This window comes from Gasterosteus aculeatus, chromosome 20 (assembly GCF_964276395.1).
Source record: "Gasterosteus aculeatus chromosome 20, fGasAcu3.hap1.1, whole genome shotgun sequence".
NCBI classification, from domain to species: Eukaryota; Metazoa; Chordata; class Actinopteri; order Perciformes; family Gasterosteidae; genus Gasterosteus; species Gasterosteus aculeatus.
Genome location: NC_135707.1, coordinates 10791495 through 10813655, shown reverse-complemented (window position 1 = coordinate 10813655; position 22161 = coordinate 10791495). Strand labels below are relative to the sequence as shown.

At 42.2% G+C, this 22161-nt stretch overlaps 6 protein-coding genes across 8 annotated transcripts; 1 reads left to right on the top strand and 5 right to left on the bottom strand.

The window, feature by feature from the left end:
- Positions 1-121: 121 nt before the first annotated feature.
- Positions 122-3638, bottom strand: LOC120810757 (casein kinase II subunit beta). Its single transcript, XM_040165608.2, has 7 exons — positions 3518-3638; positions 3059-3134; positions 1237-1339; positions 1036-1151; positions 873-948; positions 583-772; positions 122-393 (listed from the first exon to the last, which is right to left on the bottom strand). Exons 2-7 carry the CDS (start codon positions 3128-3130, stop codon positions 303-305), a joined length of 648 nt encoding a protein of 215 aa, XP_040021542.1. The 5' UTR covers positions 3131-3134; positions 3518-3638; the 3' UTR covers positions 122-302.
- An 88-nt stretch (positions 3639-3726) lies between these two features.
- Positions 3727-5305, bottom strand: LOC120810758 (allograft inflammatory factor 1-like). The gene is made up of 6 exons (XM_040165609.2): positions 5100-5305; positions 4963-5024; positions 4739-4805; positions 4612-4653; positions 4329-4494; positions 3727-4186 (listed from the first exon to the last, which is right to left on the bottom strand). The coding sequence occupies exons 1-6, from the start codon at positions 5116-5118 to the stop codon at positions 4099-4101; spliced, it is 444 nt and encodes a 147-aa protein (XP_040021543.2). The 5' UTR covers positions 5119-5305; the 3' UTR covers positions 3727-4098.
- Positions 5306-5732: 427 nt separating this feature from the next.
- LOC120811018 (uncharacterized) lies at positions 5733-7980 on the top strand. 2 transcript variants are annotated; one of them, XM_040166095.2, is made up of 8 exons: positions 5733-5911; positions 6189-6500; positions 6584-6859; positions 6948-6980; positions 7121-7336; positions 7420-7467; positions 7553-7612; positions 7717-7980. In XM_040166095.2, the coding sequence occupies exons 1-8, from the start codon at positions 5851-5853 to the stop codon at positions 7725-7727; spliced, it is 1017 nt and encodes a 338-aa protein (XP_040022029.2). In that variant the 5' UTR covers positions 5733-5850; the 3' UTR covers positions 7728-7980. The 2 variants fall into 2 exon arrangements, with proteins under 2 accessions (XP_040022029.2, XP_040022030.2); XM_040166096.2 differs by lacking the exons at positions 5733-5911; positions 6189-6500 and having other exon boundaries at positions 6547-6859.
- Positions 7981-7986: 6 nt separating this feature from the next.
- Positions 7987-11216, bottom strand: LOC120811017 (uncharacterized). The gene is made up of 8 exons (XM_040166094.2): positions 10316-11216; positions 9704-9991; positions 9353-9637; positions 8978-9271; positions 8624-8872; positions 8457-8555; positions 8327-8352; positions 7987-8244 (listed from the first exon to the last, which is right to left on the bottom strand). The coding sequence occupies exons 1-8, from the start codon at positions 10464-10466 to the stop codon at positions 8122-8124; spliced, it is 1515 nt and encodes a 504-aa protein (XP_040022028.2). The 5' UTR covers positions 10467-11216; the 3' UTR covers positions 7987-8121.
- Positions 10086-14518, bottom strand: cyp21a2 (cytochrome P450, family 21, subfamily A, polypeptide 2). 2 transcript variants are annotated; one of them, XM_040166091.2, is made up of 12 exons: positions 14307-14518; positions 13932-14123; positions 13748-13837; positions 13509-13663; positions 13255-13350; positions 12921-13031; positions 12741-12827; positions 12405-12488; positions 12169-12282; positions 11924-12090; positions 11634-11737; positions 10086-11548 (listed from the first exon to the last, which is right to left on the bottom strand). In XM_040166091.2, the coding sequence occupies exons 1-12, from the start codon at positions 14434-14436 to the stop codon at positions 11295-11297; spliced, it is 1584 nt and encodes a 527-aa protein (XP_040022025.2). In that variant the 5' UTR covers positions 14437-14518; the 3' UTR covers positions 10086-11294. The 2 variants fall into 2 exon arrangements, with proteins under 2 accessions (XP_040022025.2, XP_040022026.2); XM_040166092.2 differs by having other exon boundaries at positions 14319-14474.
- A 204-nt stretch (positions 14519-14722) lies between these two features.
- tnxba (tenascin XBa) lies at positions 14723-21441 on the bottom strand. The gene is made up of 15 exons (XM_040166373.2): positions 21279-21441; positions 19179-20063; positions 18987-19085; positions 17616-18833; positions 17399-17521; positions 17149-17292; positions 16931-17050; positions 16699-16854; positions 16510-16622; positions 16287-16419; positions 16044-16195; positions 15855-15951; positions 15600-15761; positions 15346-15509; positions 14723-15233 (listed from the first exon to the last, which is right to left on the bottom strand). The coding sequence occupies exons 2-15, from the start codon at positions 19951-19953 to the stop codon at positions 15135-15137; spliced, it is 3555 nt and encodes a 1184-aa protein (XP_040022307.2). The 5' UTR covers positions 19954-20063; positions 21279-21441; the 3' UTR covers positions 14723-15134.
- Between the last annotated feature and the right edge of the window lie 720 nt (positions 21442-22161).

The window sequence follows — 22161 nt, the reverse complement described above, 5'->3', positions numbered from 1 at the left end:
TATTCCCTTACCTGTAAGAAAGCAACAACGTGCACAGAGTTAAAAGTCACAACTCTAAAATGTGTAGAGTTGGAAAGACATCAATTCAAGTTGAACGCTGTCAGGAGACTGACCCTTTGGAATTAGTTAAATATTTTAATACAGAAAAGAAATAACTGGCCCCCACTGCACAGTGTGCCTCACTGTTTCAGTGAGTTTGGGAATCTGTACAGGCATTTGTTGGATATGTGATCCATTCCTTCAAGTAGTATACAGCAAAGTCTGAGTCCAGTGTGTGTGTGTCTGTTGCTCAAAGCGGTTTTCTAGCGAATTGTCTTGACCGGGCTCTTGAAAGTTGACGCAGCCTGAAGTTGCAGTTGATAAGCCATTGGGTGAATTTTGAAACCATAGAGCCTGAAAAACAAAACCAAAAAACAATCACCTCCTGAACTCAAAGTATTGTATGACACCGTTTCAAACCTGTTTAATAACTATTTTATCCAACTTTTTTGGCAATAAAGTTTCAAAATCCTACACACTGCTCATTTAAAGAAAATATTAAAAACCCGGCACTGATAAAAATAAATGGCATTTAAAACGCACCTCGGCACAAACTGGTTGGCTGGTCGCTTCGGACGATACTCTGGGTGCACCATAAACAGCATGTGGGGGAACCCTGTCCCAAAGTAGGCTCCATCTGTGTGGTGGTGTCTGGAGGATTTGGGGGTGTAAACATCCATGCACTTTGGGCAATAAAGCTTCACCATTGCTTCTCCGGGGATGTCTGACAAACCTACATCAGACAGAGGACAGCCGAGTAGGTCTTCACAGCCGCTGACAGAGGTCATGGGTTTAATGTTAAGAATGAGAAATGAAGAAAACATCCAATTTACCAATAGGAAGCATTGGTTGATTCTCGCAGTAGACTCTGGGGCAATAGCCAAAATCCCCTTGTTGGTACTTTTCCAACTATGCAGAGCAACACATTTCCACATCGCTGTTGGTTAATGTCATGAAGCAGTGGAAGCATTTGAAGTCACGGGACTGATCGCTCACCATCTGTGCAATGCCTCGGTTGGTGAGGATGTAACGCGCATGTATGAGCCCGTAGAGCATCTCTGCTGCCTGCTCTATCAAGTCGCTCTGATTGGGGTTATCTTCAAGTTCCTCATCTGTCAAAATAAAGTCATTAAGGCAGTTCAAGAGTTCGACCCGTTATCATCCTGTGGGAAGTGCTACTTGTCTTTATATTCTCACCTGGCTCCAGGTCAAGAATCATGTCCAAAGCCTGCCGATAGTGAGGCACCTGCTCATTCAAACCCGTCAGGTTAAACTTGTCCTGTATGTAGTCTTCATCAACCTGTAACACACGATCGGCTGCTTAGAAATGCCATCATTCACAGGAGCAAGGAAGCATTATGCAAGAGAAGACAGGATTATTTAGAACGTGCCAATAAGGAAAAGAAGGAGTTCTAATCAGATTGGATTGCGGTAGTGCTAAACTCGTTAGAAATATGGTCTTTCACATTTTAGTGAAACGGTCCATTGTGAATAAAGCGGAACAGAGTAGCACCAAACAGCAGGGAAGTGGCTGTAATGGGGAAGTGGTGAACATCGTCTAGCTTTCACTGTTGACCAATTTCAATCCTGTACCTCGTCAGAGACCAAGAGCAACAAGAATAGGAAAGAAAGAAAACATGTATATTTTTGGTCCATTTGCTTTGTGTAAAGAATACATTTTCACAGCCAGATTTGAAGAGTTACTTTAGTGAAATACAGACGCTAACTGCAGGATACAGTACAAACTATAATATATGTATAAATATATGTATAAAAAAAATATATATATATACACACACAACCGTTCAAAAGTTTGGGGTCACTTAGAAATTCCTATTTTTCAAATAAAAAAACACTTTTCAATGAAGATTGGATTCGATGAAGATTAAACAAAGCGGAAATATACTATATAGTATACTATATACTACTATACATTATTAATGTGGTGAATGACTATTCTAGGTGGAAACGTCTGCAGGTGTGTAGAGGAACATTTCCAGCAGCTATCACTCCAGTGGTCTAATGGTACATTGTGTTTGCTAATCGCCTTAGAAGACTCATGGATGATTAGAAAACCCTTGTGCATTATGTTAGCACAGCTGCAAACAGTTATGCTGGTGAAAGAAGCGGTCTCTGTGTGTGTGTGTGTGTGTACACACACAAATTTGAGGTTTTTAAGTTATTCAGCCATCGGCTCATTAAATTGAAGGTTTCCACTGTGCTGTTTACTGAATTTTGAGGTCTCTACTTAAATCCTGAGACAGCATCATTCCGATTTGTTTCCTCTTGTAGTCCACCAAGTTGATCAAACGTGTAGCAATTGCCACATTACAACGAGGTGCTTCCCTCAGTCCTGTTCGATAGAATTCATAATCGCTTTGAAAAAGAACTTTCATGTGAAACTCGCCAGTCTTTTCTCGTTCTTAGTAATGAAGGCTATTCCATGCGAGAAATGTTCTACCACGGTGTGAACTACTCCCTTTAGAGAACAACACAAACAGGCTCTGACCAGAGGAGCAGTGAGAGGCCCCCGGTGCACAACTCTGCAAGAAGACTACTTCATTAGTGTCTCTAGTTTGAGAAATAAGACGCCTCAACTGGCGGCTCCTTTAAATGGTGCCCGCAAAACGCCAGTGTCAACGTCTACGGTGAGGAGCAGACTCCGGGATCAGGTGTTTGGATCACACACAAGAACATTTGTGAGACGCAGAACACGTGAAAAGGTGCTGGAAGGATCCCTGACGTCATCTGCCGAGCACGGTGGAGGTGCTGGTCTGGGGGCTGCTTCGGTGCTGGTAAAGGGACATTTGTAAATTTCGAACATCTGACCTGCCGTCAGTAATCGCACTGAATTCGTGGTGAAAACTCTGCACGGCTCCGCATCTCCATTTCCGAACAACGCTAAAACGATGCACACATGCAAATGTTTCCTTCTGGGTGTCTGCGAACTTGGATGCTCTCGGGAGTCAAATCGGTTGCAAATTCGAATCCCGTTTAAAAAATAAGCCCGAGGACCAACCTCACAGAAGAACTCGTTCCCTCGGAGTCCACAGAACCAGGATATCCAGGAGACCTCTTCGGAGCTGCTCATCCTCCTGACGGGCCAAACCACATCGGAACCAAATGGATTTGTTACGTAACGTTACTCGATGTATGGTTACAGCTAAAAACCTGAACAATGTCTACCAAACACAGATTCAGTACCTTCCAGCTCGTTTGCACCAGACTGGATATGTTACCTTACGGACGTTGAACAGAAATTATATATGATTTTATAATTTATATATACTATAATATAATCTGAGTTTTGCGTCTCAGACCTGCTGCTAACGTTAGCTCGCATGCTAGTGCTTGTTAGCTCTAACACGTTATAGTAACATACAGTGTGTCATTTGCTATGTAACAGCAGCATGTCCTCAACATCAGAGTTACCGTCTCCTGCATGTGTACAACTGTTTACAGAAAGCATTTTACTCACCCTTATTTTATGTAAGTTATCACATCAAACTGCAACCGTAGCTAGTTTTTCCTCGCTTAGCCTTCTGGATAACTAATCCGTTTCCGGTCAGTCAAAGCTTTCAAAATAAAAGTTCAAAGTTTCTTTATGGGTTATCTTCTTATAAAATAATGCAGAGAAAGAAAATGGTACAAAATGTGGCAGATTTTGGTACAAACATGAAAAAACAGTTTGCTTTACTTTAACTTTAATGAATTTCCAACAAAATAATTACACCAACAGGAAATATATCATGTCAATATTGCCCTTAACACAGTGCTATTCCTATACTTTATACAGTACAGTATTTTGTCTGATATGATAATGGGCACAAACTTACAGTCCAGATATTACAAGGACCGTTGCATTTAATTAAGTAGCTAAAGCCACATCATATGAGTTTTGGTAGCCTGCTATTTACAAAACCTTTACAATTTCTTAACTTCATACATAATGGACATTATATACTATGCTTGCTTTTTCTTCTATTGACATTGATATTTTAATGATCTGGGTTGTAATAAAATATGAAAAAAAATCATCTCTGCTGGAATTGGTATCTTTCAAGGCAGGTCTGAAAATGTTTTGCGGGGAGGTGGTGCAACATCTTTTTGCTCTTGCTCCTTCCCCATGCCTTCAAACATCAAGATCCTTGAATGAAGAAAATGTCACGTCAGCTGATATACAACACTTACACTTGTAAGCTTCAGACCGTAAAACTTAAACTACTATTGATTGAAAGATGATATATGGATATATTATGTTGACTAATCATGTGAATGTATTTACTTACAGTTTCAGAATTGCATTTCTTTTTCCCAGCATCATATTCAGGAAGTCATTGTAGCTGATAGTGTCTTTTGATGGCCCTCCGGCAACTTCTGCCATCATCTTTTTCAGCTCCAAGTGGGTCTTGGCCAGGCCAAGTTTTTCCAGCATTTGCTTTAACCCCATTAGATCTATAAAGTTGACAGTTCCAAGGCAGAAAATGTGTAAATGTGCTATTCTGCATAAAATCTTTGAGAATGCAGGGAATTTTTTGCAAAAACTATTTTACTTTTTTAAAAGGCAAGTACCTATTTCTCCTTTGTCATTGAGATCAAACTCCACGTACTTTTCTGTAACACAAGCAAATGCAATCTCATTCATGTAAGAGACTAAATAAAATAATCAACAGAGAATATGTAGCCCTTTCATACCCACTTTTAAACATTTCAAGCTTTGAACTTAGGTCTTCCTCTTCTGCATACGTGGGGTCTGACAGAAAAGCCTGGGGATTGATACCAAGTAATACCAATCAATCAGACATATTATTGGTATCACAGAGGTGACATATGTTTGTGTTCAGCCCATATTTAGCTCAATAATTCCAAAATTCAGTAAAGTCTAATGGAACTCAATAACTTTTTCTGAAGATCACAACTGACCTCATTGATAGAATCCAGTTTTTCTTCCTGTTGAGCCTTGAGGAGACCGTACGCTTTACCTCCTGTGAAATGATATTCAAGACAATGTAAAAGAAGGTAAAATTAAAAAGACTTTACAAAAAAACAGGTAAGCTAACCTTGAGCAGTGTTGTCCATTATTCACAGTGCCGTCAGCCTGTCAACACTCAAAGTGTGGTCAGCTATGATGGCGTATGTCTAAATTAAGCGACAAGAGGAAGTGAAGTTAAAAAGTTTCGCTTTGCATTCGTGAGGTTCCTCTGTAGTTTTTAAGGCTGAAGCAAAAAAAGAGGTCAGAATGTACAGCAAAAAACATTTGACATACGAGTGGTTTTCATGCATAATCTAAAAGTTAATTAAAAAAAATTGACATTACAATAAAGGATGGAATACAGCAAGACTGAGTTTTTAATCAGTGAGCAATGCATATTTCTCTGCAGAAATAGCCTCATTATGAGGCATACTTGAATAAGTGACGCTCTCTTTCTCAGGAAATCATTCACAGAAATAGACATGTGGTCATGTCAGCGCGCCTCTGGAGCGGTCGGTAGTTGTGTGCCTTGCTCGGGGCCTCACGGTGATGTTAATTGATTACTTAATTACTGCTCTTTAACACATAGAGCTCAAATTGAAATGTGAACTAAATATTTCATTATGTCAATTTAATGTAGTGACTGGCTTCTGCCACACGAGGGCTCTATTTACCACAGACTTTGGTAAACAGAACCAAAAGCGATGTTTGGCTCGGAGGTTCGTTTCATGTGGACTTCTGTGTGACTTAGAGAACTGAAAATAGGTGGAGACCAAAAAAAAAAATAGCCTTGAATAGAATCTCATTTTGTCGCTCCACTTGGGGACATCACTTGGAAAATGGCACATTTCTATTTGCGGGGTCTCTTAGTTCTGTTGATAATCATATCAGAACGCACAGGTGAGTAGGTGACTAAATTATGACTTTCCCAGATTCAAAATGTATTTAACTTTTTATGGTCAGTATTCCAAAGACTTATTAACGCCAAACCAACTGTGACTGTTATAAATGTAGTATACATACACTTATTTAACAACGGATATAATAATAATCATCTTCTGGTAACATCAAGAATGAACTGCCTTAAGCTATTCAAAATCCTATAAATAATGTACTGTTGGTGTTATTCTAAAGGGATTCTAATATTTACCTCTCCATCGTTTTAATGACATCTCAGCTGAGACACTGACTGCTTCAAAAGAAGAAGATGTACTTCTTTCCTGCTTTGATTCAAATGTGATGGATCCAAGTGGCCGCGACAGATTCAAGTTGATTAAGTATGCTACAAATTCCAGTTCGATGGAGGTTATACTTGCCAGGCCTACAACAACCAACCACGCGGATGCTAAAAGAGTAACATTGGAGGTTAATGGAACTAAAGTGTGTGTTTTTCTGAAAAAAATCCAACCATCCGATGAGGGACTGTATGGATGTGAAATCTGCAAAGGGTGGGACTGTACTTTGAAAAACGTTTCTTTAAAAGTGAAAGGTAAGATTACATATTAGCTACTCATTTTTCCTCTTTGTCATAGAAATGTCACGTACGTATCACACAAATCTCACCTTTTTTAGATTGCAAAACCCTTCCAGCAGTAAAGGCAAATGCTAGCGCGCCCGTTAACCTGTCCTGCCCGGTGGACAACACGGACCCCAAAATATATCCCCAAAATATATCCTGGTTTAAGGTGAAATCAGGCAACGCTGTATCTCTCAACTCTGAAGGGGTTGAAATGAATGGGACATCCTTAGCTTTCCTGTCTGTGCAACCCAGTGACAGCGGTTGGTTTGGATGTAAGTACGTGCTCGGACAAACTCAGCGCTGCTATGAATTTAATCTACGGGTCCAAGGTAAGATTTTAAACTACCTTTATTATCACTGACAACAACCAAACAATATGTATGACTCCTATGTACCTTTTCTATTTCCTTTGTAAAGACAAAAAGGAGGTTGTGGCCACAGCAGTTCCAGGTATTGCAGCAAGAACTATTCATATATTTATATATATATATATATATATATATATATATATGTGTATTATTAATCTTAATTAAATTCCAGTTAAATGTGGTGTTGTAACTGCTTGGCTCTGCTTCCTGTATTCTACCCAGGACTGGAAATCAGTGAGTCTGTTAGGCAGACAAAGACAAAGATGGAAACTGAGACGGAGACGGCGACGGAAAGGAACAGTGTAGCATTTCTGCCTGTTGTTGTGACTTCAGTCATTATTGGCACTGCCATAATGGCTGCACTGATAGGACTCTTCGTTTACTGCAGCCGTAACACCCAAAGAGTTACGCAGCAGACCCTCAGGCACACGCCACCAGGTTTGATTCTTCTCTTTAACCTCGACGAGCAATGCCGTGTAGCGCCTCATCGGAATAACTTTGGGTTCTCTCTGGTTGTTAAGGTACTCTTATGCATGCGTATGAGGTTGTGAATGTGACCCCTACAGAAGGTGAGCATCCCGTTGTCTTCTTTTGACAAGCTACTGTGACCTTTGTTTACCACTTTACCGACAATTTGTCAACTTTATCTCACAGATGGTGCGTGTCTAGACAACTCTCTGTACCAGCAGTTTGTGGATGAAAGCCTGTGTACTTGTAAGTAATACTACTTGTAATCACAACTACTATTATATGAAGTCATACTTCTATTTGCATCTTATCAAAATAGCCAAATAACAAAAGTCTCTCCATCATTGCAGTTCGTTATTAGTAATGTTCAATCTGCTCAAGACAAAGAAGAAGATTTTCCTCGAATGAGCAAAGTCCTTAATGTCTATTCATGTGAAATGAACACACCTGTAAAGTGTTTGTCTTCAAAGAGTAATTTAGATTTAAATAGATCAACATAGAAAATGCTGAGCTTTGATTGTTTTTTTACTTAGACTGCTGAAAAGAGTCGTTCTTATTGCCATCTTTGTGTTCATCTACTCTAATCTAGATAATAATTAAAAAATAACTTGAGACCTGTCTGAAGTGTCATCTTTATTTTAAACCTTTTACCCAATTTGAATACATATCTATAGCATGATGTTTGGTCGTGAAGACGTCACGAGCACTGATCTGCTCCCCTTTGAAACTGACTTAAAGTCAAAAGAAGCATTCATTTAGTTCACAGCCTGTAACAAATCGTAGAAATCGTCAGTGGAGGTGATAGTCCCTCCTTCGGGTTGCCTCTGGTGTTGCACATCCTCATTGTTTACATCCTGGATGACCTCGTAAAGAGGAGTCTGTGAAGAGGAATTATTACATTGGCATGTATTTGCTTGACAAAAACCATTATTTTCAGCACAATTATGTTTATTCTCCTACCATTCCAATACTTGACTGCTCATTTCCTGCCAACAGATGGAAATAAAGGAAATAAACATTAGCCATTTATCTCAAAACGTTCTCCTGTAGTGGTTTCCACAGTAGCCGGTTTTCGGACCACATTTACTACCTGCATCCTTGTGGTGCTTCCTCTTGTTGCACATGTAGAGTCCAGTTACACAAATCAGGAGGACCAAAGGAAGTAGCACCCACGCAGGAGTTTGCAGAGCTGTTGACACCAATAGTGATCAGGCCCTCTCATTAAACATTTAGCCCTTACGATGGCATCATACTTACGGTTAACAGTGTGCCACTTCTTTGACGCCATCACATCACTGTCTCTGTGCACAGAGCACGTGAATTCAGCCGGTGCCATCGACAAATCGGGGAGAAACAACCTGTTTGTGAGCGAGTTGTTGACCCTCATTAAATGGCCCTGCCGGCTACCAGACCAGGTCAAAGTGACGTCCTTTCCACATTCTTTAGTGCAGGTAAGCACACAAGCTAAAGTGAGATTATCTCCCTCCGGCTCACGCTCCGAAACAACTGTGAAGACAGACGTGAAAGGAAACGTTTTAAAAGCACTGGCCCCAAATTAGATATGGGACAATTCACGCGCCTCGCTTTGGCATCTGGAGTTGTGACACCCACCATCGAGGGTGTGCAGCCGGACTTTGTTGACGCCTCTTTGCTGCTCAGGGGAGTCTGTGCACGTGTAGTCCCCCGCGTGCAGAGCGCTCACTCTGCTGATGACCAGTGATGAATCTTCACTGACATGAAATGCCTCCGTCGGGTCTCCATGTGGTGACCCTAACCCCATATCATGCGTCAGTGTCCTTTCACCTACAGCCCACTTCCCTCCGCCTCTCACCCCGAGAGAAGAAGTGGCCCAACAAGAGAGTGACACTGGCTCGCCCACTGCAGCAAACACTTCCTCTATGCCGTCTGAGGGAAAGGAAGCTCTGGTTACACGTTGTGGACATGTTAAACCGCATTGTTCATTAGGCGGAAGGGGGAGTTAAGTACCTTTTATTGTCGTTGTGTAACGGATGGTTGCTTTAACAGTGTCGCCCTGGGTCAGCTGGCATTTCCATTGTCTGTGATGGTCCGTCGGTTTTTGAGTGATGATCAGTTTAGAGAAGCATTCAGAGGGATTTTCAACCTTAAATCGGTCCCCATTTAGAGGTTTGTTGTCTCTTGTTCTCCACTCGATGTGGATCCCTTTTTTGTTACATGGAGCATGTCCTCTATATATATTGAGGAAACAATGAAGCTCTATGGTGTCCACCGCAGGAGTGGAGCTCTCTGTAACTGCAAAATAAAAAAATAAAATCATCTTGAACTTTGCATCGTTCAAAAAGGCCTCGAGTCGCTTACCTTCAAGAATCTGAAGTGAAACGCTTGAATTGAGCGTGCCGGTGTCGCAAGAGTAAAGCCGTGCGTCGGTGAGCTCCAGGTGAGTAATCTCCAGAGAGCAGTCCTTCAGCAGGCCGAGCCTGAGGGCCTTCCCACCCGGCGCCGTCACCTCTCCAGCCTTCACCACCTCGGTGATCGACTGAAACTCTTCGACCATGTTCCAGTTCACAGAGGAGCAGGATTGGATTGAGGGTACGCTACATGGCAAAGTAACATCATCTCCTAGTAACGCAAACATGTCCAAATGATCTGTTGAGGAGATTAAGACGTGAGGTGGTGCCCCTCCCTCATGAACCGACAGTATTTCTATACAGTTATACAGTAATTTTGATATTCAGTAATTATTGTTATGATATTTTAAATTTTACTTTGTTGCATTTAAGTTTGCATCCACAGTATAATGAAGAACTATGTGCTATAGTTTGCGAATGACAGCACCCTCATTGGACTCATCTCTCACCCTGAAATATTTCACATGTTGGCCTAGTACCTCAACATTTTGTAAATAAAGTTATCTGAGTGTTATTATGTCATAATACAACATATTAAAAAGATAACTTAATTCATATTCACCAAATAACGGAGGTCCAGCCGCTGCTTGTGTGAGAGACAGAAGAAAGAGCCTTAATAATGAAATGGAAACCATTCTTCTCTTTGCTGTTTTTTCGGATATTTTCTTGCGTATTGCTAAATCCCTCAGATAGCAGAAGCTTTCTAAAATCATATGTTCAGGAAATTACATTGCCAGCTCATCAGTTTAGGACCAGCCCAAGAGTGGCACATGTTCATCTTTTCACATTAACCCTTTAAGTTTTGACAAAACTGTGGCCAGTGCACCAATGAATGTTTCATGTGAACCTTCTTTTTTGTGTTTTGCATGTACTATTTTCTGTATTACTCTATTGTCGGTCACATGTACAATAGATAATCCCTCTAGCCACGCTTGTTCTCGTCTATCATTGGATAGCTCTTGATATTGGAAGTTAAAACACTGTTACAAGTAGCACTGTTAATACATCTATCATCAATACCTCCCTATCTGTAAGTGGGTCATTTGTAGGTGTTAACTCCACTTTCTGTAGGAGATCCGGTGCTTATCCACTAGGTGGCGCTGTCCCGCTCTACAACAGGTATTCATCAAGGAAAAACACTTCAAACTGAGCAGTTTCCGAAAAGAAAGCTTTGGCATGAAACTCATTGAATAATGTTCAGTACATCCTAGTAGTTTTTACTGGTGACGTTGAAGTTTAGTATTTTTATCTAACTTTGATGCAAGATGCTTTTGCAAGAATGCTTTTGTTCAACACTATTTAGACCCGGCCTGGGTTAAATGTTCTCTAAAGATTAAATAGATTGTTGTATGAATTAAGTTTAGGAAAAAAACTCCAATACTAGTATATTATATATCCACTATTTCAGGCAAAATGAAGGAAGTATTAATAAGAAACATACACATAGATTTTTTTTTACACGCAAAAGTAAATCACAAAAACATTTATTTGCACGCAAACACACAGTGAAAGCAACAAGTAAACACTACACCCTCCGTGATTCAGGGATGTGTCAAAGGCCTCGGACGTGCTGTAACAGTGTAGGACTTGACCTTAAGCACGACACTAGCGACTCCTCTCAGGTCGGGCAGAGAGGCCTCGTTCTCCGGAGGGATGAAGTGGAAATCTCTCAGTAAGTAGGCAGTGAACAGAAACAGCTCCATTTTGGCGACGGACTCTCCCAGGCAGAGCCGAGCACCCCCTCCAAAAGGCATCAGGGCTCGGGTGGAGCTTTCTCCTCCTTCCAGGAAACGCTCTGAAAGCCAGAGAGTAGCAACTTTATTTGAGATCTGCTGCGCACGTGAAAAGGAATTCACTTCAGCTGATGGTTGCAGCTGTACCTGGTCTGAAGCTGTATGGGTCAGACCAGACCGCAGGATCATGGTGTGCTCCGAAAAGATTAGGAATGATGACCGTGTTCTTAGGGATGAAGTAACCTGCAATGCTAAACATGCATGGGGCATTATACATTTTCCATCTCGTAAATTGCATTTTTAATTTCGTTTTTTCATTTTTAAATTCTACAAACATAGATTTGTAAAGCAGCCAGCATCAACGCCTTCTTGGCCATATCTGATCTTATTGACGAGTGACAGTCAGCCAACAATCCTCATATCGACACTCGGCCGACCTGCTGTCTCTGACGGCTCTGTGTGGCACCGCCAACGGGGCGACCGGCCTCAGTCTGAGCACCTCGTTGATCAGAGAGCACAGGACGGGAAGTCTGCGTCGGTCACTGTACTTGGGGTACCGTCCCTCCAGTACTGTGCACAACTCCTCATACACTTTGGCCTGCACCTAAAGAATTGAGAGACACTCGAGTCAAACCTCCGCGTTGGTAAATATGTCGTTTTAACGGTCAAAGACGAGCCCTGCCTCTGGTCTGTGCAGGAGGAAGGCCACAGTCCAGTTCAGCCAAGCCGCAGTGGTCTCTGTTCCCCCGATGAGAAGGTCCACGGTTGCCATGTGAACATGAATATCTGTCAAGCGCTGGAAACCCGCACACATGTAATTTAGACCAAAGGTGCTCACACTATACTGAATGTACAATTACAGTATTGGATGACATTAGATTGACCACCCGAAGCATTTCACATTTGACGTTTACTTACCACTTTGTGATCTGTGTTGTTGTTTCTTTCAAGGCCCTCGAGGAGGGATCCCGTAATGGCGTCCTCCGTTTTATTGTTTTGTGACTGCACAGTAAAAGCAACACCTGATTAAAATCAGCACAGCAGGATCAACGTTTTCTATGTTTCCATATGAGATCTTACAAATGATTTCACTGTTCTGGATGCAGACATGAAGACGTTTAACTTTGAATTGATTCGAAAGGCAACAATGATGTGAATTAATTTTCTTCACCATCATATCCAAGGAGACAAAAAAAGTTTTATTTTCAGATATGGTTTTCAGTTGATAACATTACTCATTTTGTTTTCACCAACCTTGTAGTTGTTGAGATGTTCTCTTATGATTTCATCTCTCTTAGCCACTTCTTTTAGGAGACGGGCAAATACAGGATTGGGTAATTTCTTTGAGAAAACAAATGACAACATGTGAGATCTCATTCCAAAGTTGTTGGCCAATCTTTGCCGGGATAATCGAGACAGAGAATATTAGCAGACTCTGAGCAGTGGGAAGGAATCCAGAGCAGAAATCCAGGACGAGCCCCACAGAGCAACAATCTCATTCAGACAACTGTGCAGCTTCTGCAGCTCCGAAGAACTCTTCCCATACTAGAAAACACAGAGGTTCATGTTCACTCATTCATCATGAAATGCACTGTCCAGTAACAGAATACCACATTATACAATAGAACATTATGTACATTATGACTGCACGAATGCAAGTCTCCTAAGAAGAACAGACAGGCTCCTTGCCCCGCCCCCAAGATAAGGAGGCAACCAATCACAGCGGTCATATTAAGAAATCCATCTTTGACACTAAGAACGCACTCACTTCTTTTCCAAACGCCAAGGTGGTGATGACGTTACTAGCTGCCACTGTAAAATCCTCCGCCAGGTCTACAGGACTGCCTCGATAGTCCATCAAAACCTATAAAGAACAATGCTTTATCTTTTTATGTGACCATTGTGCAAATTCCCGAACATTTGGTTTGTATCTGTGACAACGCATTACAGGCCATCAAAAGAAAAACAATAACGCACAAACAAATTCACTCGTGTTCATTTGGTTCCTCTTGTGTTGTGTACCTCTCTCAGATGCAGCGCCTGTCTCTCGATCACATCGTGCAATGATTGCTGACAGCAGCGCTGCAAAGCACTGTGGACCAGGCGACGATGTGCCCTCCACTCTTCATTATAGTCCCCCAAAGAAATGGTGTGCCCTCCCCCAGACACAATATCACCTGATGCAAGGGAGTACTACACGTAGTAAGGACACAAACAAGTGATGCTTTACTATTGCTGTAGCGGGAGTTTGAGTTGTTCACCTGTGTATGAAACTGGTCTCCCAGCAAAGTCCGACCATTTTTTCACCAGTGCTTCTCTTATGATTTCCCCACTATTAAGTACCACCATGGCTGAAAAGAAACACAAAAAGACTTAATACTATTTACAAAAAGCTTTTTCAAAAGTTGAGTAATGAAATCCATCAATCTGAAAAGGGATTAATACTTGTGTTTCCACATTTGAGGCGGTAGATGTTTCCGTACCGCCGTGCCAAATTGGTCAGGTGGATTGGTAGATGCTCGTGCGTCAGCTCCATCATATTGCCGATGAGGAAGAGGCTGGGGGGACCCGGGAGGCCAGGAGACGAGGAGCGAGTCAGGAACCGACAGAGATGGTGCAGCAGGCCAGATGCAGCCTCTGCATGCACGAGTTAAGAGGGACGAAGGTAAAACAGAGAGACACTGGTCTTACAACTCCATTTGAAGTAAGCACACTCAAAGCTACACTAGTTTTCCATGTGACATTAATTACTATATTTTCATGAAATTAAAATATTATAACCAGCCTGTTTGAATACATAGACAACAAATAGTTACTCACCTGTACACTTACTTCCCCTGTGGTCTCCTTGTACGGATTGGTCTTTCTGACAAAAAATACCAATGAATATCATCAACAGCACCACTAGGAACGCAGCTCCCGCTGTGATTAATGATATTTCTATCACCATTTTGTGTCGTTTTGCTTAGGTCTCCTTTCAGAAAGGTGGCCAGCACACTGCTTGTCCCATTTATAGTCTCCTCATCTCTCTCTTGTTGGCTTGATGCAATGTTTTTCTCACTAAAATCAAGGATGTCTAAATATTTTGTCGGTCAACATATCTGATATTAAGATAAATACAAAACAGGCACATGGCCGGGACTTGCTGAAGGGCATGATAACATTTCACAGTTGTCAGTCAAGGCATTTCTTTTATAGAACAGGGAATTTTAATTCACCGTAAGAAAAGCAAAGAATTGACACGTTAGACCCACAACAGCCATATTTATTCCAATGAAGTGAGACAGTGCATATTCAATTACAGTCGTAGTGGGATGGCATACCATGGTGGTGAACAAGAAGGTATCTGAGTCAATTCAAAACCGGGTTGAAATGGACAGGTCAGGCAGAACAGTAGAACAAAATACAGAAAAGTTGCAAAAAACATTTCCCTACTCCTTTTGTATATTTCAAGAAAAATACAGATTTGAAGAAAAGAAAGGTTGCACATTGAATTAATACAACGATAGCTGTATAAAACGCACTGTACATGCATTTTCAGTTGGTATGTGACATGCAACAACTCAGAGATTCACTGTCTGTTGGATTTCATTAGTCATCTGTCATCTTGTCTCAGCTTATCCGGTGTGATAGAGGACTGATGTAATCTCAGCCGTGGGTTGCAGGAGAGAACCTGGACGGTCTGAACTTCATCTCAGCGAACGGAACAGAGGAGTCTTTACCTCTCCAGTCTATCCAGACTACTCCCTGATGCAAAACAGAGGAAGAGAATTGATGCTATTGAGTGAGTGTGCCCCACCATAAAAAGAATAAAGTGTTTAAAGTTCATTGTTAACCATCTCAGAGAGGTGAATTGTACCTGATTATTACTGTTGCTGCCATAAAGGCCATTCAGGTTGGCCTTGTAGCAGTTCTTGTACCACCAGCCTCCCATGTACGCCCGGGCACAGTTAATCCCAAGAGGATCAGGGTCCTTGTCCTTGGCTGAGAATGGGCGTCCGTTGTGGTACCTCATAGAGTCACCTGACAGAGACAGAGACAGTGACATTGATGCGTGTGTTGACACTTCACATAATGTAATAAGAAGTGCACATTTCCAGTAGTAGTTTTCACCTGCAGTTCCAGTGTAGCCAGACACTGCCAGAGTATAGTGCCTCTCCGCCGAATCAACGGAGAAGTTTACATAGTGGGCGTATGCAGTGTCATTTCCAGAGAGCATGTCCACTCTTAGACTCACAGGACCGACGCTGGTCAAGTTGTGAAGGAGCTCATTTCCTACAGCGATAGAAATTTAAATGGAACAGGTGAGGCGAGTTGTTTTAGAAATATATATATTTTGTGCAGATGTGACGGTAATAACAACTGTACCGAGCCAGAAGTCTTCGCTGAGATTTCCAAACCCGGCACTGTATTCATTCCATGTTTTGTAGAAATCTGTCTTTCCATTCATCCTCCTCTGGAACACCTAAAAACACACATCAGATTGTTTTCCACTAGCCATAAGGACATTGCCATCTTCTCTATGCGAAGTTTTCAAATAAGAGCAGTTTCTCTCACCGTCCAGCCGCCTCCATCAGTCTCCATGTCACAGTAGACTCTGACTGCTTGACCCGCTTTTCCATGAGGGTAGATGTCCACCTCTCCTGAGTGCAGAGCTCCATTCAGCAGCTCCTGAGAACACTCAGTGGGGAAAGGGAAACGCAGTTTGCCTAAGGGATAGAAATGAAAAGATTGTTGTGATAAAAACATTAAAGGAGCAGATTAATGAGCAAGTGCGGCGCGCTTAGTGATATACAAAACCTGTAATAAATTCTGTGGTGACAAGGGATGTGTATTGTCCATCCCTCTCGCCTTGTACCAGAACAATGTATCGTGACATTGGCAACAGGCCTGTCAACTTATACTCTGTGGTGGACTGGTCCAGGATCACCTCCTAAGGTACACAACAAAAAGCACACAAATGTATCACGTAAAGGTCAGGACTGTGTTCGGTGAGTGATTGTGGTGAAGGCAAATGAATCACCTTTGTCTCCTCTCCTGCCACCTGGTAGGTCAGTCTGTAGCTGTAATACACAACTGTGGAAGTTCTCCACGCTATCACAGCAGAGCGGGCACCCACCTCACTGGCTTTAACCACTGAGGGACACACAAATGTGTTATTGTCACACACTCTACGCACAAGCTCTGTATTTTTTTTAACATCTTTCGTCACCATTGGCTGTTGTAAATGTCGTTGAGATGGCCATGCTCTGCAGACTATCCTTCTGGCTGAGGATTTTGACTGTGTACAGGGTGCCTCGCTGCAGGCCTCTCAGCTGGTGCTCCACAGAGTTTCCAGACAGCATCACAGTCACTGTCACATTAGGAACTGTGCCAAGAAGAAGAAGAATTACTAGAGTAGCTATCAATGCTTTGTCATCAGTGTTTCATTTTGCCTCACTCACTCTTGGAGGACTCATAGCTGAGGATGAACCGGTCTACTTTCCCCAGACTGGGTGTCCATTGCAGCACAGCTCTGGTATCCGTCACGTTGATCACTTGCAGATGTGTTGGAGGAGCGGGCACTGCAGTCAAGACACAATCCATGGTGTGTCTCTTGCGGATTTCACACATTTAGACAAAACAAGTAGCTGTAGATAACAGCAAGCATCTAATTGAGTACCTGTAGTGATAAGGGACGTGAGAGCGTCACTCTGAGCTCTGCCTTTTGTGGTAGTTATAGAGATGATGTAGGAAGATCCGGCAGACAGCTTGGACAAAACCACATACGACAGCTGGGACTCCACTGTCACAAAGCGGCTCTCCCCTAGAACATAACACAGTACATGCTACATATCACACTGACACAATCAACGCTTCCCAATGTAAAAAAAAGCCCGATGATGCAGTACAAAGGCAGGCCTTAAACAAACCTGTCATGATGTTGGTGAACATGACCCTGAAGCTAGTGAATGCCGTCTTTGGTTTGGACCATGCAACGGTGATGGAAGACTCTGTTACGTTGCTGAAAACCATCTCTGTGGCTGGCTCAGGTCCTGGTTCGACAAACCAAAGAGATTATTTCAAATTTTACTACTTCCAGTACTGGTCATGTTTCTGGTAGTTGTGGAGGAAGTGCACTTGAGTTACCTGTAATTGCAGTTGCTTTGTGAATCTTTGATCTCCTCTCAGCAGCAGTGCCATACACATGCAGGGTGTAGCCTGTGTTTGCCCTGAGGTTACTGAACTCCACAGAGCGCACGTTGCCCGGGACCACCATAGAGATCCTCTTTGTCTCAATTTTGCCTTTAGATGCAACAGCTTTACTGGAAGTGGCGGTTGCGTTAGTACTCCCACTTGGTACCTGGACGTCAGTGGCGTTCTTCAGCGTGGAAAGCTTGTTTCCTTCAAGAGCTTCGTCTTCAAACTCCTCTAGGTCATCGTCGTCACCTCCTGTCCGTGGCTCTCTTCTGATCACCGTGAAGTTCTTGAACATCCCTTTTGGTGCCGCCCACGTGACAATGAAGCTATAGGAGGAGATGTTCACAACCTTTACAGAACCTAACCCAGATCCCCCCACACCCCTAACACTCGCAGATCCATGGATGGCTGTTTTGTTCTGCAGAACTCGAGACTCGACGAATGTTGATGCAATGCTTGAATTAATCAGATACTGACTCTTCTGTGTTAATTTTTCTTTTCCAATTTTGCCAGTTTCAGTGTTTCTGTTGACAACGGATTGCACATTTGTAGTGTCGGCCTTCACCTTCTTGTTTTGCTTATTTCCAGATGATTGAGTGACATTCTTCTCAGCCAGCGTCGACTGCTCCAAGGTCTCCTTTCCTGCTCTGGTTTTGTTTGTTACCTCAACCCTGGTCAGAATGGTCTCCGTTTTAGCCGTGCCATTAGAGTTATTCACATTACTCTGGTTTACATTGGTTTGAGGTTCATCCCTTAGATTGTCAGATCTGGAATGTGTTTTACCGGGAGTTTTTTGAATGACCTTTTTGGAGGTGAAGATCGTTGTTTTGCCTTTGCGAGCCTCCTCCTGCTTTCCTCCCTCATGTTTCAACGGAACTTGACCAACAGTTGGTCGATTGGACTTTGTGGCACTTGAAGAGTCTTTTGTAGTAATTTTCTTAACAGAGACTTCTTGTTTTGCTTGTGTCTTAACAAGACCTGCTTTAGCATTGGTAGACACTTTGAGTTTGGTGTCAGCTTCTTTGGCGTCAGGCCCCGTTTTCTGCTCCTTCTTCTGGAAGAGTGTGGGCTCTACTTTGGGTTTTTTCTCCTGCCTACTTTCCTTGTCTTTGTTCACCTGCAGGGTCACTGTCTCCACGGTTACCTTGACTTTTCCTTTGGTGGTTTCTGAAATTGTGCAGTACAGATTACACTCAAAGTACGACAGAGATATTATTAAAAGTAACGTTTCTCTCACTTATAGAGACGTGTCTCTTATGACATCCAAATAACACTGCATACGTTCACTTTTATTATACTCATTTCCTTGTGCATACTTACTGCAGTCCAGACCTGTGAATCCTTGTTGGCAGATACATTTGCCATTCTCACATTCCCCGTTGCCACCGCAGTCATTTGGACAATTTGCTGAACATGGACCTGGGCAGCAACAAAAATAAGCAAAACAACTGAATCCACCTCTCTGAGTCAAATGTCAAATGTGATAATCTGGTGAGTAGGACAGAACTGTACATTTATCTTTCAAAGAGGACATCTCTCTTTCCAGTCGGGCCAAACGTCCTTTCAACGCAGATATCTCGGACTCACACCCCCCATTGCATCCGCCGGGCAACAAGCTGATCTTATGCGTCATCACCAGAGGAGCGCCAGGCTTCAGCTTCAGCTCGTGCTCCTTGGCGTTGCTGGAGTCGCAGCCATCACTGACGACCACCTTAATTGGTTGCACTTGGGCAGGCTTTTCCTTGGTGGGGGTGATGGGAGCTTTGATCGCGGCGCTCTGATCAGCAGAAGGTGTGACCTTATCTTTGTCCGATGCAGGACCAGGTGTGGCGGCCTTTGCTGGAGTCGACGGAGAAGTTTGAACTACAGCTGGGGCAGGCTTGTCTTTGTTGGGCGGAGATTTAGCGACAACAGTCTGATTGAAGAGTGGCTTGTTTTTGGAAGTTTTAACACCGCTTGCGGTAGCGGTCTTTGGGGATGTTGACTGAATATTTGGAACTCCAGTAGGGACAGGCTTGTCTTTGGTAGCCTTCACTTCATTGACTTTTGAAGCCTTCACTGCTGCTGTGGCAGGGGCGGGCAGAATTGCTTGACCGACTGTGTTTGGCTTTGGGGTCGGGCGAATGGTCAGTTTGGAAAGAGCAGAAGTGACTTTTGGTTTTGACTGGGTGAAACCGACATTGGGTTTGGATGTGTCCCTCACTGTGGAGTTTCTACTCTCATTGGTTGTGGATTGAAAGGAGGGAAATGGGGTGAGGAGAAAGAGAAGTCCCAGAGTAAACAGCATTTTGAGCCAGAAGCAGTAGCCAGAGAATTTGGTCGACCCGTATGTATGTTACGGTAAATGATGAACTCCTTCCTCTATTCCTTCCAAGACAACTTTATGCCAGGTTTCTCCTACAAATGAAACACAAATGAAAGAGCTGAGTTGTAGCCAGCTTTTATAATTTCCCAAAAATGTCGGGGCTCTTTTTTTTACCCCATGAAAGGCTTTACTGAGCATACATGCACGTTTTCAGCCAGTTTAGCATACAGAGTTCTTATTCACACTGATGCTCCCTTCTACAAACTACTGGCTATTATGGTGCTAGACTCAGAAGAATTTCAGTCTTTGTGCCTTGTTCAAAAGTGACCGGGCAGGAATTGCTTAAGCAATGGACAGCATTACTAACCTTTCAGTCAAATAGAAGGTTGTCTGGTTCAATGCGTATATATTCTCTAAAAGTATCATACAGTGATCTGCCATTTGAGACAATTCCCAGTGCAAAGTCATCCACGGACTGATGAACAGAAGCATATCAAAATAGTACTAAGATGTAAATTCAAACTGGTAAAAATTATGATGAGTGGAAGAATTGCAGCAGTGTGCGAATCAGCCATAGTTGATAGTTAATTTGATGGCTTGCCAAACCAAGTAAAAATTTAAATTAGTTGATTCTGAACAGGAAGGAACAGGAAGTGTAAAGAGTCTGATGGAGGCACTTTAGCAGAGAGGCAACAGAGCCTCCCTGTACAGAACTGCGGGACACTGTACGTCTTTCACTTCCAGAAGCTTACATAATCCTCTGCACCCGTAACTCATAAAATCACTGAAAGAAATATGTCTTTGGTTTAAAACAACAAAAAAATCCAATAAATCAAGTAGCATAGAAACAATTAGTATGTTTTACTACACATCAAGATCATTTTTAAATGTTGCAGTGGAGTTCACGGATTAACTGTAAATTTGGCAGGAGTAATACATTAATTAATATGTATTTTAATTTATTTTTAAATGATAAATTGTTGTATTAGCACAGCATTGACAGAATTAAAATAGTTATAACCATATTTCATTATATATAGACGCTGAACATATTGAGTATGAGTATTGTATTCACCAACGACTGCAAATAGTACAGTGTAACCGTCTTTTTAAGAAATAAAAAATCTTATGGTATGACAGCATGATGTTTTCAGTTGTAAAAAACAGTTGTACTTCAAAACCTTGAGATCAAATCCATCCATGCACTCAGCATTAGGAGGTGAAAGAATATAAACCAAAATGCAGGATGTGATCAAATTCATTCAAATAGTTACCACTTTGATACCATAATGGAGAAATTAACTTACCAGAATAATGACTCACTTCTTGGTTTTATCTCTTTCTTTGTGTTTCTCCCTCCATCTGACTCGAAAGCTCACACAAATGAATGTGATCAGGGTGGAAATATGTGGGAGAAAGGACCACAATAAGAAAGGAGGAGAGTGATAAAGTCTGCTCCTACTTAAGGACACCTCCCCCCCCCTCACCGCTCACCCATCACCCCTCCTCCACGCCTAGTGGTCCTACTCTGTCAAACACCATGGGACATATTCTTATTGGACTACAAAGTTCGGCATTTTTACATATTTGAACATTTTATCAGTATGATGTTTCCCTTTTCTGTTTTGTAATTTCTCATTTTTTGTTGTTAGATTTAAGATTTTAGCCACAACGATTTATTGATATTCTTTGGTTAACGCATTAATACAACAGAATACATCGGGACATTTTTTGTTGCCCCTTCTTGTCTACTTTTGAGTAGCCGGCATTTTGCAGCTTTGCATGGCACACGACAGTATTCTAGTGTGTGCTGTGTGTCACTCGATTTAGACTGATTAACACCTACTCAACTTTGATGGAATAAAGCGCCGATCTGAGAATCATGATTCAGCTGAAACACATGGTGCAACACTGCAGGTATTCAGTGCAGACTCTGGGGGACAGGAACCTCTGGCTATATGAATTGGCTGCTTGTTGGAGGTAATGAGATGAAACTACGTGGGAGTTATGTAAGTTACCAAGTACCCACCCGATTTAGGGAACGCTCCTAAAATGCTCTGAATCTCTGACCAAATGGCCACCCACCATCCCACCGTTTATAAACCACATGAAGAAAAGTAAATCGAGTTCCAGATCAAACAGAGCCTATGTAACATTTTCCTAATATCACTGCATGACATTATTGAAGCT